Here is a 19,166-nt window from a genome sequence, read left to right on the forward strand (position 1 = left end):
TTTTGCGCTGTACACTCGCCGGCAAGAATTTTCATGTTTCCAGAAAAATAAACGCGGCGTCTCTATAGCGATCGGGGCTCTGTGTCAGTCTTGGCGAGATTACCCGCGCTGATTAGAAATTTTTAGGCTCCGTAGAGCCTGGTACAGTTATTTTTGTGGGAAAGGGCGGCAGACAGCCTCCTACAAGCTAATTAAAACATAAACAACGTTTAAAAGCCACAGAAATTGCGATAATAACGTATACCTTTTACAGCACAGCGCAAGCTTGCGATGCGCGTCCCCACCTGGCGGCTGCTGTAGAAACTTGAGAGGTGCGGGCAAGCGGTTGCGGCGCTCGTCTGGCCACCTTTCATATTCTACCACCGTGGCGCTGACCAGTTAACCCAGAACAAGCTATAGTCCTTTAACAAGTGTTTCCCATCCGTGTACCCCGTGGTATAGTTAGGTGCTGTTGAGAAGGCTGTTGCTTCGCGATTGCTGCCGTGTCGCGAATATTTAATTTATGTTCTTAAGCACATATTATTCTGCTTTCTGATCTTGTTAAATGGGAGAACATCTCGGAGAAGTCCACCTCGACGTTGCGGACAGGAGTGGGCGTGTGAATAACAGCATCGCCGGAATTGAAAGGGTGTTGGGACTTTAATACGGTAAAGAAACTTGAGCCAGTTGGCCTTGCATAGCTCAGATATCGAAAGACCAGTGCTTAGACGAAGGACAAAGATAAGAAGGACGCACACGTGGCGTTATGTTATTCCAGCGCCTCCTCTAACTAGATGCCTGGTGTGATGCAATGCACAGGCATGCACACGTGCACTCATTTGGCTGTACCGCCCCCTTTGATAGTATGTATATAACAGTGTGTTTCGTTTAATGAAGGCCCCTTTGACGCACTTGACCTCATGCAAACCACATGGTGTCACAACCCAGGCAGCACAACAGCACTGGGCCAAGCATGGTCCAATGCTCGCAGAAATTGGTACGAACTTTGGCCCAATCCTGGCATCATGGCAAAGTGCAACCCGATCCAAGGTTCACCCACTGTTCGAGCCAAGATTGGCCTAACAGTTTGCCATTGTAGAATCCAATGTAGTTCGAGCATAGAGCCAGTGTTCAGCCACTTTGTATTTCAAGAATCCAGTGCTCAACCATACTGTATCCAACGCGTTTCCAGCATATCCAGTGCTCAGCCATTTTCTATCCAACGCGTTTCCAGCATATCCAGTGCTCAGCCATTTTCTATCCAACGCGTTTCCAGCATATCCCAGTGCTCAACCATTCTGTATCCAACGCGTTTCCAGCATATCCAGTGCTCAGCCATTTTCTATCCAACGCGTTTCCAGCATATCCAGTGCTCAGCCATTTTCTATCCAGTGTGTTGCAAGCATAGCCTGTACTCAGCCATTTTGTTGCTTGTATGCTGGCTTACTGCCTATAAAATTAGTAGCTAAGGAAACGTGATGTAAAAAAGGGCAGGAAGGAAACACACAAAGCATAAACGAAAATATAATTTATTTTGCCTATTTTAGGCAATGCCTCAATTGATGCATACAGGGGCAGGGGGAGCAAGGGCAGGAGGAGCGGCAGGAGCAGGAGCAGGGGCAGGAGGAGCGGCAGGAGCAGGGGCAGGAGGAGCGGCAGGAGGAGGGGCTGCAGCAGGGGAAGGAGCATGGGCAGCCGGACAGGAGGGGCCAACGGTGGACTGGCCAGGGCCCTGAGGCCAAGGGTGGGGCAGGGAGAGGGCAGCAGTGGGCAGGCAATGATCCCTGCCCCGAAGGGAGGGATCATCGGGCTGCTCTGCTGCTAACGTTTCTGCAAAACGCCTCTTCCTGCCACCACCCCTGTCCACAGACCCTGGCAACCACCTCTTAATGAAGCCCTGAGCTTCTGTCAGGTCGGCCCCCCCTTTTGCACAGATGACATCTGCACACAAACATACAAAGACCACAATTAGTACATTCAACATGCACGCACAATAGAGCAGGCAAACACATTCAACAAAAGAAAACCTTAACATAGTCTTTACACACAGTTCATCTGACAGAATTTGCAACCGCAGCCAACCATATTGAATCGAGGTTCACAGCATGCTCAGCAACGAAATGCAGAATACGCAAAGTAATGCTGTGGGGAATCAAATACTGCTATCGCCTTCTCCGCCATGAAAATTCTTGATCCATTTACAGAATCTTCATCCCTGTTGCCTTCGTTGACATTCCTGTTTTTCCACCCTAACATAGCGTTAACATCATCAGTGATGATCACACCATGTCTTTACCAACCGAGACATATTCAACTATCTCACCCGCTGATGCTAAACGTGTAAGCTGCCTGGTGTGATGCAATTCATCGGCATGCTCGTCAAGCAATTCACCTACACTGCCATTGGCACTAGTGCAGAGCACACCTTCGCAACGCCTTCAAGGGCACTGGTGGCCGAGTATGTGGCTTTCATAGTAAAAAATGAAATCAGCCAACAGGGACACCTAAATTTCTTCGTTGTAGAAGTTAACAATTTATATGAAAGACAGGATTTTGGCAAGCCATTTCGCTGTAGAGGAGTTCAGCTGTATACACAATACTTGCAAATGCAAAAGGATGACTAAGGAGGCCTTACCTGTGACTATCCGGCATAACTTCAGATTTATGAAAGCCCTCTTCCCCTTCCTGCCATGAAGGCTGTAAAGCACTTGGACGGGGTGTGCCATTACAGCCTTCATGGCATTCGATGCCACCTCGCGCAGCGACTTCCCTCCTATTTGCAGGAGGTGCTTGCGCTGCAAAAGACAAAAATGTGGTAATGAGCATGGTACGTGACAACGTTTTCAAGTTGAAAAATCTACCCAATACTACTAGAATATAATTTATTGCCAAGAGAAGTGAATTTTTAGCCAAGTGCAAAGCAAGACTTTTTTTGCTGCAAGAGGTTTGTGACGCAATGCTCTTTAATTGTAAATGTGCTCCACAACACCTGGAACGGTGTTGTGGAAGAAACACAAACACGAAGTGCATCAGATCTTCGTCTGTTCTGTGCATTTCATGTTTGTGTTTCGTAACCCTTAGCACTGTAACTGTGTTTCATAGTAACTACCTCTCCAAGCTTTCACCAGCATTAAAATTAATGTAAGTGCACCAATTCTACTTGTATGCAAATTGCCAATGCATAATTAAGAGATGTGACATTAGACTGCAGAAAAGTCGGATCTACACACGTGTGGCACAAAACAGCTTAAAGGCATACCGACACGATATTTTCAGACCTTCACATTTTGTGTTAAAGGGACTGACAACCAGTTTTTAAAGACCTAGTTTTGTGGTAACCAAAAGCTAGCCCTCAGCAGTGTTTACACCTGCAGCTTCGCAAACTGTGAAAGCAGCCCATCATTCTGCTTTTACAGGATGAGGGGAACTGCAGTTACCTGCTCACATTTTGGCCTTTTCAACCACTTTTGAAAATATCAAGTTGGTAAAATAAGTTTGCATTGTCATACAGACCTTCTTACATTTGTACAGCGTTTTTCCCCTAAGTACACGCCTACATCATGGCTGCCTGGCGCCCGTTATCATTCTGTCGATAGACTTACCAAGCCAACTCATCAAAAACAAAGGCTGTGCGCCACTTTCCTGCTCACTACAAATGAAGGCTTATCAGCATATTGTAAGTTAAAAAAATAACAGAAAAATGTGGACTGCATTTCAATAACAATACCATGAACCTCATACACTAATAGAAAGCCACATGATAGGCCTCTTATTCATGGTAAATAAAACTAGATTAAAATGAGGTAAATACAGTATATACAGAAGATCATTGCACCCCTTTTCCTGTACTGTGTCCCACTTGTTTGCACTGCTATTTATAATTCACGATGTATCTAGAACTTGTCCAACAAAAAGAATTTACGCACAAGTGCTCTGCATTGTGTCCTTCTACAGAGAGCTGCCAGTTTGCACTTTGTATCAGCAATGGATTTTTATTACCTTAACGACTTACTCTTTCTTCATGAATGTATCTCTACGGAGAGCTGTTGGAAATCGACGATTCAGCAAGTCACTATGCTAGCTCAGTGGCTATGGCGTTGCGGTGCTGAGCTCGAGGTCACAGATTTGATTCTGGCATTCATGGTCACATTTCGATGAGGCCTCATTGCAAGAACACTAGTGTATGCTTAGATTAAGATGCATGTTAAAGAAACTAAGGTCCAGTCGAAATATATCATTAGAACCTATACAGCAGGGAACAAATTATTTCCATGAACTCTTTTGTGTGTGCGATGCAAAGTTCCTTCACATAAAACCCACAGCATGTTTCATGAAACATGCACAGAACTTCCACATGTTACACATAGCCTTATAATTAAAAATAAAAGGGCAGTACAAACCAAGGTGGCAGCCACAGCCTCATCCTGCACGGCTGCCTCTGCTGCCTCCAATTCTTCAATATTGTTGGCAGGTAGCCGAGGAAGAACTGGAGGCACCGTCGACAGGGCAGGCTGAGACACTGCACGGGTCCTGTCGAGAGGCTCAATTTCATCCAGCCTCTCGGACACGACCCGTACCTCATGCCTCAGCTGCTGGAGCTCATGCAAGACGTCCCTGTTCTGCTGCCGCACCTCCAGCTGCACCCGCAGCACCCGCAGCAGCACCGCTGAAACACAAAAATATTTACTTCATAGCAGAAGCGGTACATTTAGGGCACATTTGATTGGTTGTTTCAGAGCACTCTGGTGAATGTAAAATATCAGGATTTGTACAGGTCTCGGTGGCAGAAATTCATAGGTATTCAAATGCTTTCAAGGCCGCGTCAAAGCTTTTTTCAGTGTGCAGAGCAGCATCCCGTGTATCATTTTCCTATTATAACACTTCCAAAACACTTTAAATAGCCTCATTGCACTATAAACACAAAAAGTTATACAGTAAATGCTTGTTAATTCGTACCTCATTTATTCGAACCTTTGGATAATTGAACTGACTGTCACGGTCCGGCCACGCAGTGTAGGCGTCTATGGGTAAACCAACTCAATACTGCGCATGCGCATCAGCTTCTCCATTAATTTGAACTGCGCGCTGCCACGCGGTGATAAAGAAAAAGGAACTCGCCACATATATTAATATGGCGAGAACCTCTATGACCTGCAATAAGTGGTTATTACAATAGTGCTGACCGAGAAAAAAAATAAAAGAAAGAGAAAGAAAACGGAAAAAGTGCAGTCCCCTGGAGCATTTTATCAGCCAAGGAAATGCAGACATGGCCTTTGCCAACGAGGATAGTGCGCGCTCCCAATCTTGGAGGCCATACAGCGGGCCACTGGAAGCCAAGCCAGCAGTCGTGCGAAATGGATCTGCCTGGGCACTCACCGTGGCTTAAGCTTTTTATACCATTGTTCTTAATGTGGAAAGTTTGCCGGGTCCACACTGATCCGCCATATAAAGCGGATCACAAAATCGATTTTAGATTGTACCCACTCAAGAAATTCCAAATGTTTTCAAGGGTCTTGAAGACATGTTTCAATTTCAAGAAAGTGTGCGAACCCTGATTTGCGTAAATCTGCTTTAAAGATGTCATGAAAATAAGTAGGACTAGTAATGAAATTGCTTAGTTTATACTTTTCATGCTCATAGTAAAGTAGTTGTTGTTTTCCACAATTTATGTGGAAAATAGCCTGACAAGAAGTTACATTATCGAAGTGTTTAGAAACAACCAGTTCTATGCGCTTGACCTACATTCAAAAATTCCATTCTTATAAACTGAAGGCTTGAAGGAATAAGATGTAGATGATATATCAAGAAATAGTAAAGCAACAATGCAGCGTACCGAGCCAGCTGGTGAATTAAAACACAGGTAAACATACTAGCAAAATGTCTACACAAGACTAAGTGTGCGGCTGAATGCATCATAGGATTCTGTCCGAGCCAAACTGCTGCATGTTTACAAATGTCAGGTTTTCTTCATTTATGCTAAAATTCCTTGCTTGTTGCATATAGTAATGGCAGCTTAAGAGCTCTGAACCACATTTTATCATAGTCAAGAAATGCATTTGAAGTTAAAGTGACTATTTCAGAAATACTTTCCCATAAAAAGTACAATGCATTCAACAGAAGCAGAGTTATTGGCAATCGAAGAGCGCCTTGATCCCGTTCACGAGGCTCCTGGTCCTTCTATGACTTGCACTGTGAAGGCTACGGCAGAGTGGGGCGGGCATACCCACAACGTTCGTCCTATAAAACATCACCGTGGTGGGAAGCTTTAATTTTATTTTGGATGTTCACATAGTCCGACTACTTCCGATTTTGTCACCTACAATGCACCAAGCTCCGAGGCTATTCTCAACTTGTGGTGGAGTTCAGTGGGCCTCTTCGAATACCGCCCACGGCTTCCGGTCTGACTAGCCCCAACAAAAGAGCACGTCACAGTCACGTGACCCAAGCACCGCAACCGGAAGTCTCTCCTGGCTGCCGTCTGCTATTTGCTACTCGTAGACAGCCCCCTACCCAGCGTTTTCATAAGCATGGCCTCAGAAATGGTGCAGTCTCAGAGGCCACGTCGCCAACACAACCATAAAGCTTGCACAGTGGAATCGTAGCCCGAGCGCATAGAACTTTATGTTGCGCTAGCTAGTGAGCCTGAGAAACTTAAGCGGAATTCCCACACAGACATAAGCAATATCGTGATCGTGCCACGTCAGTCTTTATGCAGAAAGCACCCACCGACATCCTCAAAGCTCGCGAGACCATCTGCTAATTAAAGGCCCGACGCGTGTCTAGGAGAGAGCACGTGTACACGTCAAAAATCAAACACTCGAACTTGGTAACAGAAGGGATCAGCATATATGCTAACAGCAATCCCCTAAGCTCCTATTGTATCCCACCCCAGCTACCGGCGTGTAATAGCCACATGCAATACAAGATTCTTCACACGCTAATTTTATTTACCTGAAAAGAAAAATTTCCTTGCTTACAGCAATGAGCATGAAAGTTTTCACGAAACACATTACGAAAAGCAAGCATGTGCGCCTGATTGCTGCGCTTCTTTTAAAAAACACGAAGACTAAAACTACAGCAATTAGACGGCTCGTGAAAAACTTGCATAATGGCACACAAAGCACTGATGTAACAGAAGCAATAACTCAATGCACAGTAGTTGCTGCCTGGAGCGTGCAAAGTACACAGACGCACACGTCATCTAACACCGCGCGCATCTTTTTTTAAGACATCCGTCGTCTGCTAGCTACTTGCGCTTGCCCGACCAAACATCTGCTGACAGTTCCAACAGTTTGCGGACAGTCCGGAACTTCCGGTCCGTGAAAAAATTTACACGGTTCCGACAACTCTGACTAGTGGGCGGAGCTTCGGAAGCTGTCCGAGCAAAATCGAATGCGGCACAGCAGTCCCAAGCAGTCTGGGACTGCCAGGGACTGATAATCGAAGAGGCCCAGTGTCCCATCCCTTTGCTGTGCTGGTCTGCTAGATGCAACTTTTTCACTTATTTATATGACAATGGTACAATTTCTGACAGTTGAATGAAACGTCGCCTTTATGTTTACTTGTAATGAGCTCCGACCATAATGGTGACACACTTCAAAGGTGTTCAACTTCGAAAGCAGATTATGTGTTCCAGTCGGATATTGGCATTCGGGCAGGCTTGCTACGCACCTGGAGTCACGTTGCCAGGAAACCACTTGGAGCACCTCAGCGAGCTACAATGAGCTCAGCGAGTGGGCTCATCACGACGACTGCGGTACCAATGTTCCATAACAGACACAGCTACACACAAATGTATTCCTTTTGCTACCCTGCACGACAGGGCTGGAGCGCGTGCCTGCGCTCAATTCTGGCCGTGCTAAGTAATCCGGATAGGCTTTGAACTGCAACAACCTGACCAACAGATATACAGTAGAACCCCGCTGTTACGTTTTTCACGGGACGTTGCGACGTAACAGCGGGGTTACCAATGCATTGGGTTCTATGGGAGCTGTGCCGGGACCGGCCGAAAACGACGTAACAGCCGGGAAAACGCAGCACCCGGGAACGTAACAGCGGGGTCCTACTGTAGTAGCCACATCCAAATTGCGCATTTATAAGCACTGTCTATAGTTCATTAAGAAGCGAAATCAATCTAGCCATCTAACCAGAAGCGGCCAGGAGTGAGAATGAGCTAGCAAGTGTACATGTACTTTTGAAAGTAGAGTGTTCACAATTAATCGAAATTAGCAAGACGCGACAGATACATCAATAAGCAGTGTGGCTAGACAATGGTCAACTTCTTCCAGAAGTAATTGAATCAATCAAAATTCAAAGTGAAGATTTTCCTTCACCACACCTTGGGCTTGGTGAAAAACACATTCTGCAGTTAACATATACAGTATAGACCACTTATAACGTAACTGTTTATAGTGCAGGACTGGATATAGTACGGTCTTTTCAGACTCATGTTAATTTTCCCATAGCACTCCATGTATATGCATACCGCTTACAGTGCAGCCGCATGAGACGAAATACCGGTTATAATGCGGCTTCCGCGGGAAAGTCTCGCCGACAAGGGCCGCAGCGAGCACGCTTCTCAACAAGAGCGTGATTGCATTGAATAATGCACACGCCAGTCGAGAGCACGCTTCTCAACAAGAAGCGTGCTCTCGACTGGCGTGTGCATTATTCAATGCAATCAAACTCTCGTTAATTCGGACTTATTTGGTCACACATCGGTTAATTCGGACCTATTTGTGTCTTTAAATCCTGTATTCTTGCTTTTACGGCTGCGCATAACACCGTGTTGGCCGTGGGCTTTCGTAACTGCGTAGTCGTCATCGACGATCGTGTCGGTAGCGGCCACGGTTTTCTCCGCAGCGGTAGCGGCGAACAGTAGTTTCGTTTTTACTCGGTACGCACGTCGGGCGCGTGCCTCGAAAACTGTGTAGTCACCATCGATGATCGCATAGATAGCGAGCGCGGTTTCGACGGCCAGTTGTTGCTGCGACTGGACGACTCGGTGCATGCGTCGGGCGCGTGCCTTCACGCAGCACCACAAAGTCGCCGTTCATAATCGCATTGATAGCGGTCACGGTTTTTTTTCGCAGCGGTTACGGCAAACAGTTGTTTCGATTTGACTCGATGCAAAGCTGTCGAACTTGAAGAGCACCGGCTACATCGCGATTATGTTTGCGCCAGCTCACTGGCGAAAACGTAATCGCGATGTGCGCGCGATAGTACAAAGCGTGTCTACATGCTTGGTCTACATGTTTGCATACGTGCAGGGCTTGAAAATCGTTATTTTGGTTATAGTGTGGTACCGCTTATAGTGCAGATATTCGAGACTCCAGTGGCTTACGTTATAAGCGGTCTACACTGTACTACTGTATCTCAGCCGAATTTTGCACTTGTGAGCAGCACGTGCAGCTTGCAAGTGGAGTGTGGAGTCACTTTTTTCTCAAGCCCTTTTTTCAACAGAGGCCTTCTCCTCAACCCCTTGGGGCTGCTGGCGGCTGCCCCTTGACGTCAGTCGGAACATTCCCAGACAGCGCTGCCATTGGCCGATCCGACATGAATAAAAAAAAATGGTGCTTGGTTCAGTGAACTTCCCGGCTGCTACTGTGTATATTTATTGACACAGTTTAAATAACAGGCTGAAATACACGAAAATCTGTACTTCCAGAAGAAGCAGACTATTATCTGCTTAGCTCAGCTGCACCCACATTCGTACAAAGGAAAGTCAAGCCACACTGCTTACGAGTGTCGCAGTCCGATCTCGCTAATTTCAGTCAGTTTTAAACACTAAACTAGCCTCGAAAGACAGAACTTTTGCCCACACTACATGTACACTACACCGGCCACACCTCACATGAAATGGCAATTCGCATCTAGAGTGGATGCATGCGCTTAGGCTCTGCAAACACTGCTTCCAGCCCCTCCTGGCTAGACACCTTGGCAGACATTGCTTCGTAATGAGGTTTTGATAAAGCTTCAAAATGTAGTTTGGATTTCTGTACTATCACTGCAGGACAGCCAGTCCGCACCATGTAGCATGGCCAGACTAGATAGAGCACACGAGTGCGAGTCTGCAATCCAGTCCTGCTGTGCGCATAGCAAATGAGCTACATTTGCATGTGGCTGTGTCCACTGCCTAGTGTGCAAACTGCTGGAAAACTTTCCTGCTTGCTAGATGTGGCACCATGTGACTTATTCTGTTCCCCGTATGCAAACTGGCGCTTAGGGGTTTCGGGGCTGGGACTACAATTCAAAAGGAAGGAACATTGCTGCTTAAGTGCAAGGGTGCTTCCAGCAATAGAAGGAGGTGGAACCAATGTATTGTGTCTAATCGGGAGTACTTTGAAGGAGACCACAATATGTCTGAAAGTTAGCGAAATTATTTCTTTAAAACATATGGCAAGAACTTTTGAGACAGACCTTGTATATCTTTGCGTCATCATTTTTGATTAAGCATTTCAGGATTGGAAAAAATCTGCCAGTAGAAACATTGCACCATATCTGTGCCACTTATGATAGCAATTGAACACGGTCTCTTCATAAACTAAATGATGCCAGAGAGACATTTCAAATAACGTAGCAATTTCAAAGCCTAGAGCTTTTTGTTGCAGAATGATACGGATAACATTTCTGTCATACGTTTAGGTGTCAAGAATGAACTGCAGAATGAAAGCAACCTCGAAGTTACTAGACTTTTATGGGCCATGTAAAAATGTAAAGAGACTCACACATCATCTCCTCGGAACTTTCCCTTTGTGGTGTCTCCAAAGGGGATGTGCCGGTGGCGCTTTCTCCTGCTGGTGCCCTTGCAGGGCATGGTGAAGCTAGGGTAGAGTAGCAGCAATCCACAATTAGTGCCAGGATAACAGAGCAACAAACCCCCATTTCTCATCCACCATTATATAAACAAGACCCCAGCCAAAGATTGGTTGCAAGAAACCATACAGACACATTTCCTCCATTTCTATAGCACTTAAATTTTGTACAATTACAGACATTATGCGTAGTTTTGGCATAATGTAATAGTAGTGCAGTGGCCCTTGCAACTTTAGCCTAATAAATGAAGCATGCAACCAGTTTGAAATATACCAATAGAAGTGCAATTCCCCACACAATGACCATGCATAATACACGCTGCAATAGAAGTGCTATTTCCCTCCTTAAAAGTTTTGTATAAACATCACAGTGGCCGAGTGCAGATAGGAAACACGATGCACAGATAGCAAATGGGGCTATACAGTGGTGTCCCAGTGCAGTTCTTGAAAACTCGATAAATAAGTTCAAATTTTCCACTAAATGGAACATTGAGAACACTAACTACTCTAGAAATGGCATTACACCCAATATGGTGAGATATTAAAGGAAAGTTACATGAGAACTTTCAAGTTCTGTACAGTGATGGAGACCAGGGAGTTATAAAAACAGGGGACTCAGTTAGGGTAGTCTATCACCTTAATGTACAATAGAACCCAAAAGGCGTACAAAGGAGTTTGTTTTTGGGGATGCTCCTTCTAAAACACACTATTAAATTCACTTTCCTAACTTGCCTGTGTCTAAGGATCACAGCTCAGCATACGATGGGCCACTTTTCAGATAATAGAAACTTTTTAAAATATCCCTAAACTTCTTGCGAACATTTCAAACTTGAACTTGCCTTCCTGGAAGAGTTCTAGTCATTCGAAAGCACATAGCCTCTTTGATAATTACTTTTAAAGGGGCCCTGGAGAACCCTTTTCCAAGATTTGAGAAACACATTCTGCTGTTGAGTGCAGCGTTTTTCCAAGGAATACAATTTTTTTAAATGTTTGAAAACGCCTCATAAGCGAAGGCATTCGGAGCATAATATTTACTTTCCTTAATACCCCTCAACTCATTTGTTCTCTTAAGCCGGAACAGTGCCAGTGGCAATGAGAGGCCTATCACACCTCACCTTTATTTTTTCGAAACAAACTTATGGTAACTTTTCAAGATGGGTATCAGACAGAACTTTCAAGAATGATAACAGAGTGGCAATGCTTTGGCAATTACCCACTTGCTAATTCTCTATAATAAATCTGACAGGGTATGAACACAAGTAATTTGTTAAAAGAACTGACCACATAATGCCTACTGGAAGCTAGCCAGCATTTAAAAAAAATGAGGAGCAGCCCTCTAGAAAGCCATCTTTACAAACTGCTTGTTAGCTGTTTCCGCTACATGTAGAATGTGTTCGCTTGCCAAGATCAAAGGGTGGTTCAGTGCTGCTTTAATGCATAAATAGCAAGAAGGTCTCGGTTTATTTTTCAGTGCCATCTCCTTTTAGAAATTCATTCTCTGATAGGCCACAACAAATGCTGACTTGTGCATATTGGTCAGTACAGCAACGCATTGACAAGCTTTCCAGCCACATGCAAAATAAAATTGCTACTACAGCCTACTCCCTAAGTTGACTCCAGCATATTCGATTCCATTCAAAGGTTCCTGCTGAAGCCTATAGATTTCTATGGGACCAACTTTTGTTATACCAATCCTAAAATGAATTCAAACTTGGCTGGTCATTGCACACGTGTTTGGCCCTAATGGTGACCACATCAGTTTCGAGAACCCTAATAAAAAGACCAGAGCTGGTCAGTTAAACACACTGCATGGTTATATTATGGAAAGCTTACGGGGTGCAGGTAGCTCCAGTCGAGGTGAAGCAGCACGCCCCTCTTCACCATGGCCAGCTTCAATGCCTAAATAGAACATTTATGCGTGTACATTTATTTTTGAGCCACTATATACTAAATCAACAATTCAGAAATTTTCAAGGCAAAGGTATAGTCATGAATGAAAAAGTGGGCTGTTTAGGTAGCATGGAGATAAAAAAAGAGAGAGAGAAAAGAATGCAGCTTCTTTAAAAAAAAAGTTCGGCAGTAAAAGAAAGAACACTTTGGTCTAAAATACTCAACTATACACCACCATTTTTGGGGGACAGATAGAGAGCTATGCAGGAGGCAAGCACATGTCAACACAAGTTTATATTAATCTGGAAGTGGCTGTGCAGTATCCTGGTAACCTTTGTTGCATGCACTTCGACTTGCCACTTGCTCCAAGTTCGCCTTCCCCTTTCACATAAGCACAAGTATAAAAAAAAAACAATAAACACAAGCAATTACCCGACAGCTCCGTAGTGTCAACAGCAGAATGGCATTCCGCCTTCTTCGCCCTCTTCTGCGCCTTTTCATAAGTGCCTTTGAACAAAGTAATAATATTAAAAACAGATTATAATAGACACTAGGACGACAAGCAACCTGTTAAGCTGTGCAGGCTACATTCTGCAACAGACAAATGTAATGAAGATATTTGTGACTGCTGTGAATGCCCACAGCAAACTGCACAGACATTGTGAACAAGTTGGCACAGCTTTGATGACGTCAAACTATCAGTGGTACAAGTTAACATAACTCAGGAACTGTAGAATGGCACTAAAGATTTAGTTTGTCATTGTTACAAGCCCCTTTCAATGCAAAAATGCAGATTGCATTTGGTATAACTTGGGATGGCAACATTCAAACTGACCAAAAGGTGCAAGCCTCTTGGTGCACAGTTTTTAAAGTTAGATGTTAGAGTTAGAACTATGCAAACTTCTAAGGTAGTTTTACACCTGCAAGATAGCGGCCATAAAATGACAAGAGTGCTGTTAATATTCAAGCCATTGCTAATTTTACAGATGCAGGCATTGCAAGCTAGGTGGGGGAAATTGAGCATAATAATAAACAGAGAAGGCTTGATTACTTTTCTGCATGTGCAACAATGGTACTTGTCAACAATAATTGCAACATTTTTAAGTTATACAGAGTGTATCGTGCACAAAAAATTTGCCTTCCCTTATGGGGATGTGACCTGCTGTAACAACAGCGCTAGCATAAACTTGTGTTGCTGCCAGCAGGCAGCGACACAAGTTTATGCTAGCGCTGTTGTTGCAGCAGGTCACATCCCCACAAGTAAAGGCAAATTTTCTTTTTTTCTTAAGAACCAGGCAGTTAACTGTGTTAAGTGTCATACTCAACGAAGGCGACCCCAAAATGTGATAGTTCTGCAAAATTTGACCAAGAACAGTGCAGTGATGAGTGCAAAATCTTTTTTCGAACAGGCATAGCGAAATATTCAGGACCCTGTATGAAGAGACATGTTCCCATGTTGTGTTATTTAGAAGGTAAACAGGCATTGTGCTAGTCAATCTGCACACACACACAAATGTACACTTAGTAATGTTTAATTTCAATATGTCAACAATTTAGAAGTGTGTCTGCTATTACATGATTTCAGTCTAGAGTACAGTCGCATATGTCCAAAGATAAAAAGTATGATACCAAAAAATACTAAAACAAGCAAAAAAGCACAGTATGTTAACAATGTAGTCACTTACTGCATCTCGCCAGGACTACCGCTGGGTACGTCCCCCAGTTTTCACTTGGGGGACGTTGTTTCTGTACCCAGGATTTAACTTCTGACCCCCTCGTATGCAGGGGCCAGAAACAATAACGGTCGTCCTCGGACATCCAAGAGGATGGCACCACAGCAATGGTGTCGTCCTCCATTGGAAATTTTACGACCTTGTATGGCTTCGGCATCCTGCATAAATAAAGCAGCTGAGGAGGTTGCCAAAAGGTTGCACCGACTTCATTTACTCATCATGCACCGTTTAGTCAAAATCCAGGATGAGAATGCTGCTGCAAAAGCAGACAGGCTAACACTTTCCAGCAAAACTTCAATGTTCTAAGATAATGAGAAGGGGAACCAAAGGGCCCACTTCTTTGTTACAACCATACAAAGCCAACAGACAATAAAGCATAAAAAAGGAAGAAAAGAGTGAAAGCTTAGAGAAAATTGTCTCTTTAAATTTCATTTTACAAATAATATGGAAAAGGGAAATGAATGTGGACAAGAAAACAATTTGCCCCTGTTGGAAACTAACCCAACACCTGCCATATACGCTGCTCCAACAATTGTGCTGTGGCGCTTATCCTCCCATCCGCTTATTTTGGGTATTTGTGCGAGTACAAAATCTGGAAATGAAGAATTTTAGCCAGCACCACTTGAGGTCATGGCGGCAGATGAAGCACATGCTTTTTTACAACAGGCATCATTTAGTAACAGAAACTTAGGTGTAGGCAGCTGGTAATGCAGATGTGGGTTCGGCTCTCATCTGCAGCAAGTTGCCTTTTCATCCACATTAATTTCTCGTTATAATTATTTATTCATCTAAATTAAAAACCACAGCCATTTGTCTGTTGGCTTCATAATGTTCTGTGAGGAAACATACTATGTAGGTATAAATCCTGGGAGCAATATTTGTAGGAGGCTCTTTGTAATCCCTTGTTGGAGAAATAGTGAACAGCATCTCCATATATTGACCCATAAGCCCCTAGAGATCCCCTTTACTGCAGACCCCTTACCCTGGGTGAGTCCTCAAAGCAGACCTAACATACTATCCAGTTTGTATATGTTGTAGTGGATGACAAGTATTATCACAGCAGCAGCAAATTAATGGGCAACTAAAAAATGTGCGAAAAAAGCTTGACTCTGGCTAGAAGATGGTGTAACACCGTATCCTCATGGCAATAGGCGATTTGAAAAAATTGGAAGGCAGCTACACTACAACACTGTCCTCTAACCAAAATAAACCTGTTGACTGACCAATCTTTGCATTTCTTTTATGAAAGCAAAAGACAATGCATCACTGTCTGCATAAATAGGTTACTCTTTTGAATTTTGACTTATTCAAGATCTTTAATGGTTCGTTATTGCGTGTTAACATGAAGGTAGGAGGAGGTATAAAAGCGCGACAGACAATCCCTGTCATTCTGACAGACAAGTGCAGCCAAGCTAGATTTGGGAGAGAACCCAATTTCTGAATTAGACTATGGGAAAAAGATTTATGAAATAATGAAATCCAGAAGCAAGTAAGGCTCCAATTACAGAACAATAGCCAGCACCACATTTGAACAATCCACACTATCCAAAAATCTGCTTTGCAAATGAGCTTTTGGTGGTGGAAGAAATTTTTTGTTGTGCAGGAAAGCCAACTTGCCAGTTTTGCATAGTGCTCATGGTGTATTAGCTACACTCTGCCAGCTGGTCCTGCAAATGAATTTCCATTGTATGCCCATACTTCTAATGCAACTTAACACACGTGAATTTTGTATATGTAATGAAATGTCGGTCTCACGAAAAACAAAAATCGTCTGTGTGGAAGAGCGACTGTCACGAATAAGCAATTGGTGCAAAAGTTAGGTGCAGAGCTATTACTACTGACATAAACCACCTCATGACTTGCCGAGAAGCGGGTTGACATTGCCTGCCCATTATCTCATAATTTCTGCCTAAGGAAGCTGGCAAGCCATCAGCAGCTTATATAGCGTGCCAGTGTTTGCAAAGAATAGCCGCGCTATAAGGAGCCATTCTGCACCTAATCTCCGCGTCGAGTACGAGGCACGCTGCAATTCAGTCCCCCCCCCCCCCCCCATGCACTGAATCTGTTTCAGAGGTTTTGCTAAAGGTCCTTCGTGTGTCACAAGCGTTCCGCTATTTACATGCGCCGTTTGATGCAGGTGGTCGATCCACTGCATAAGGCTGGAGCTTTCTGTGCAAGCATGCGAAATCGGCGGTTTTATTAGAGCACGTATCCTTTCGCACGAGGTACAATTAAGCTCGCCTCCCATGGAGAGCAAAGCTAGCGGAAGGCGGTGAAAGTTTACGCTAAGTTGTGAACAACACGTGGCTGAAGCGAAGAGTTACATGCTGATCTCATATTGTGGCACTAACACGCACCACTCGTACGGGACGAACAGGGATCCATTAGGCCACGCCGAGCACTAAAGAAGTCTCTGATTATTTTTCAGGTGCTTCACTGTTCGCATAGAATCCACGTGGCTTTGTTTGGCACCACCGCAGCAGCAACGTCGGAATTTCTCGCGAAAACGGCTAATTTATTTCCTGGCCGGCACGGTTGCGTGTAGATTCCGCTGCTCTAAACGATGCAGGAGATGAAGTGCATGTGGCCGGGTATCACGCGCATAGATCCCCGACACACCTCATTCAACATCTATAGTGTAGCTATATCGCGCAAGTCGTGCATAAAATCTACGCCCAGCGTCTTTCTGTGCATCAAAAGAGCGGTCTATTCAATGCCATTCCAGAGTGCGCATGATTGAACTCATCTTGAGCGCACGTAGTACCCGATCGATCGCCTAGCCCATAGCTATGCCTAGCCACACGTGCGCTGGCTGCATATTTGGCACACTCCATTAACTACACAAATACTCGCACAAGACGTTGACCCGTAGATGAGAATGCACATAAGATACAATCCCGACAAGCAAACTCTCGTATGAAAAAAAAAAAGAAAGATGCATACTCACGCACACGTTGACTTCGGTCTCTTCGGTTTGGCAAGCAAGGCTGTCGTCGATGGCGATGGCGCAAATTCCGGGGCGATAGGAGAGAGGATTTGGAGGAACCGACGCTCTTTTATAGTCCCGAAATTCCTTAAGCATCACTGTGCGCCACCTCTCAAATCACCAGTGCAAAAGTACATTGTTATTTCATGAATTACGGCACATGATACGCAATAAAAACAAGCGTACCGGGAAGCGCGTTCAAGTTGCGCGGGTCGCACCAGAATCACTGAATGACAAAAACGAAAAAATAAATTGTATATTAATGTTTGTATTAATCCGATCCGCAATCCAGCTTTCTATGGCTGTAGAGTGTACTAGTGGCAGGTGGTGCAGGTGAATCGAACGCACTTTTGACACGTTCGATTCACCTGCATTAACAGTTCACTAGTTTCAGCGGTGCAGCAATGGCGCCTTCTGAACACCCTATGTGAAACACACCGTTCGTTTCAAAATGTACAGGAAAGCTGCAGGGCTGGTTCGCGATTTTGCTGCACCCTTTCTACTGTCAATGCCGACTTGGTGCAGTCGTGAAGTTACAGTGTCCTTGAATGTACCTTATATACTAATACACTGCGGTACAGGTGCGAAGCAGCAGTGCAGCAGACGACACAGCACACATGAGCAAGCGCCGTTAAAACCCAGCTTACGGGTATCTGCCGGGTATCTGCAAGTGCGGGTATATTAACGTCTCTGAAGTCGATTACACCGGCAGTTCAAGACCTATTTAACGCACACCGTGCACATTAGTCGGACAAAACACAACGCCTGCACCGGGTCTGCACCTTGGCATTCGAGCGGGCCTTTAAAAAAAATCCGTTCGATTCGATTCGGCTCATGCTTTCGCTGGTCGGCTGCCCCTTGCTGTGACTGACTGTCCCACTGCTCTGCTGCTGTCCACGCTTTCGCCTCGCCGTCGTCTTGCGTTTTTCGGAACGGGCTACAGCGTTGCGGTTTCGGCATCTGACTCATCCCTCTCGCTCATCATGCCGTCCAAGTGGAGGAAATGTCGAGCCGTAAGAAAGGAATACAACAAGATAATGAATGAGCTAGGACTCGCGCCGCGTAATGCTGGGCCTTCCTCGTCCAACAACGAAGGTGCAAGCTTCACCTCTGCAGACAGTTCTCGCGTAGAGCGACTTTCGCCTCTGAAGCCGGGAACCAGCAGACAATCGCGAAGTTCACTTTCCACGGATGACGGTGGTGAGCCTCCGTTCAAACGGTTGAACGAGCGGTCGAGTAGCGAAGCCTTTGTCGACGACGTCTGCAGACAAGAAGCTCCTTGTGTCGACGAATTCCAATCGGAGAGTGCGGGTACGTCCTCATGTGAGCAAAGCGACTCTGATAGCAGCTCAAGTGACAAAGGAGGTCCCCAAGGAAGCGAATCGAGTGATGAGTCAGATGACTTTGTTGCTTCAGACAGCTGCACTGGGCCAGATGAGGGAATAGCCTTCACTTGTAGTCCAACGCTCACTCATGTACTTTCTGAACAACTGTCGGCAAGTGAAGAGTTTGCTGTAATTGCTTCCAAACATAATATGACGCATGCGTGCATTAACGATGTCCTCGATTTCTGCCGGCGAAGAGGCATCTCCGACCTTCCAAAAGATGCTAGGACAGTTTTGAAAACTGAGCGCAAAGCACAGGTGGAGCAAAATGGGTCATTCGTGCACTTTGGTCTTGCAGAAGGAATTCGTCAAGTGTTGCAGCCGGGGCAAGTAGTTCCAAGTGAACTGAAGCTACAGGGCAACATTGACGGAGTCCCTC

General features: G+C 44.9%; 1 protein-coding gene across 1 annotated transcript; it reads right to left on the reverse strand.

Moving 5' to 3' along the window:
- Positions 1-1,534: 1,534 nt before the first annotated feature.
- LOC125943378 (uncharacterized) lies at positions 1,535-16,443 on the reverse strand. Its single transcript, XM_049662666.1, has 7 exons — positions 14,369-16,443; positions 13,116-13,190; positions 12,627-12,692; positions 10,707-10,802; positions 4,380-4,645; positions 2,615-2,774; positions 1,535-1,920 (listed from the first exon to the last, which is right to left on the reverse strand). The coding sequence occupies exons 1-7, from the start codon at positions 14,571-14,573 to the stop codon at positions 1,535-1,537; spliced, it is 1,254 nt and encodes a 417-aa protein (XP_049518623.1). The 5' UTR covers positions 14,574-16,443.
- Between the last annotated feature and the right edge of the window lie 2,723 nt (positions 16,444-19,166).

The sequence above is a fragment of the Dermacentor silvarum genome, chromosome 2 (assembly GCF_013339745.2).
Source record: "Dermacentor silvarum isolate Dsil-2018 chromosome 2, BIME_Dsil_1.4, whole genome shotgun sequence".
NCBI lineage: Eukaryota > Metazoa > Arthropoda > Arachnida > Ixodida > Ixodidae > Dermacentor > Dermacentor silvarum.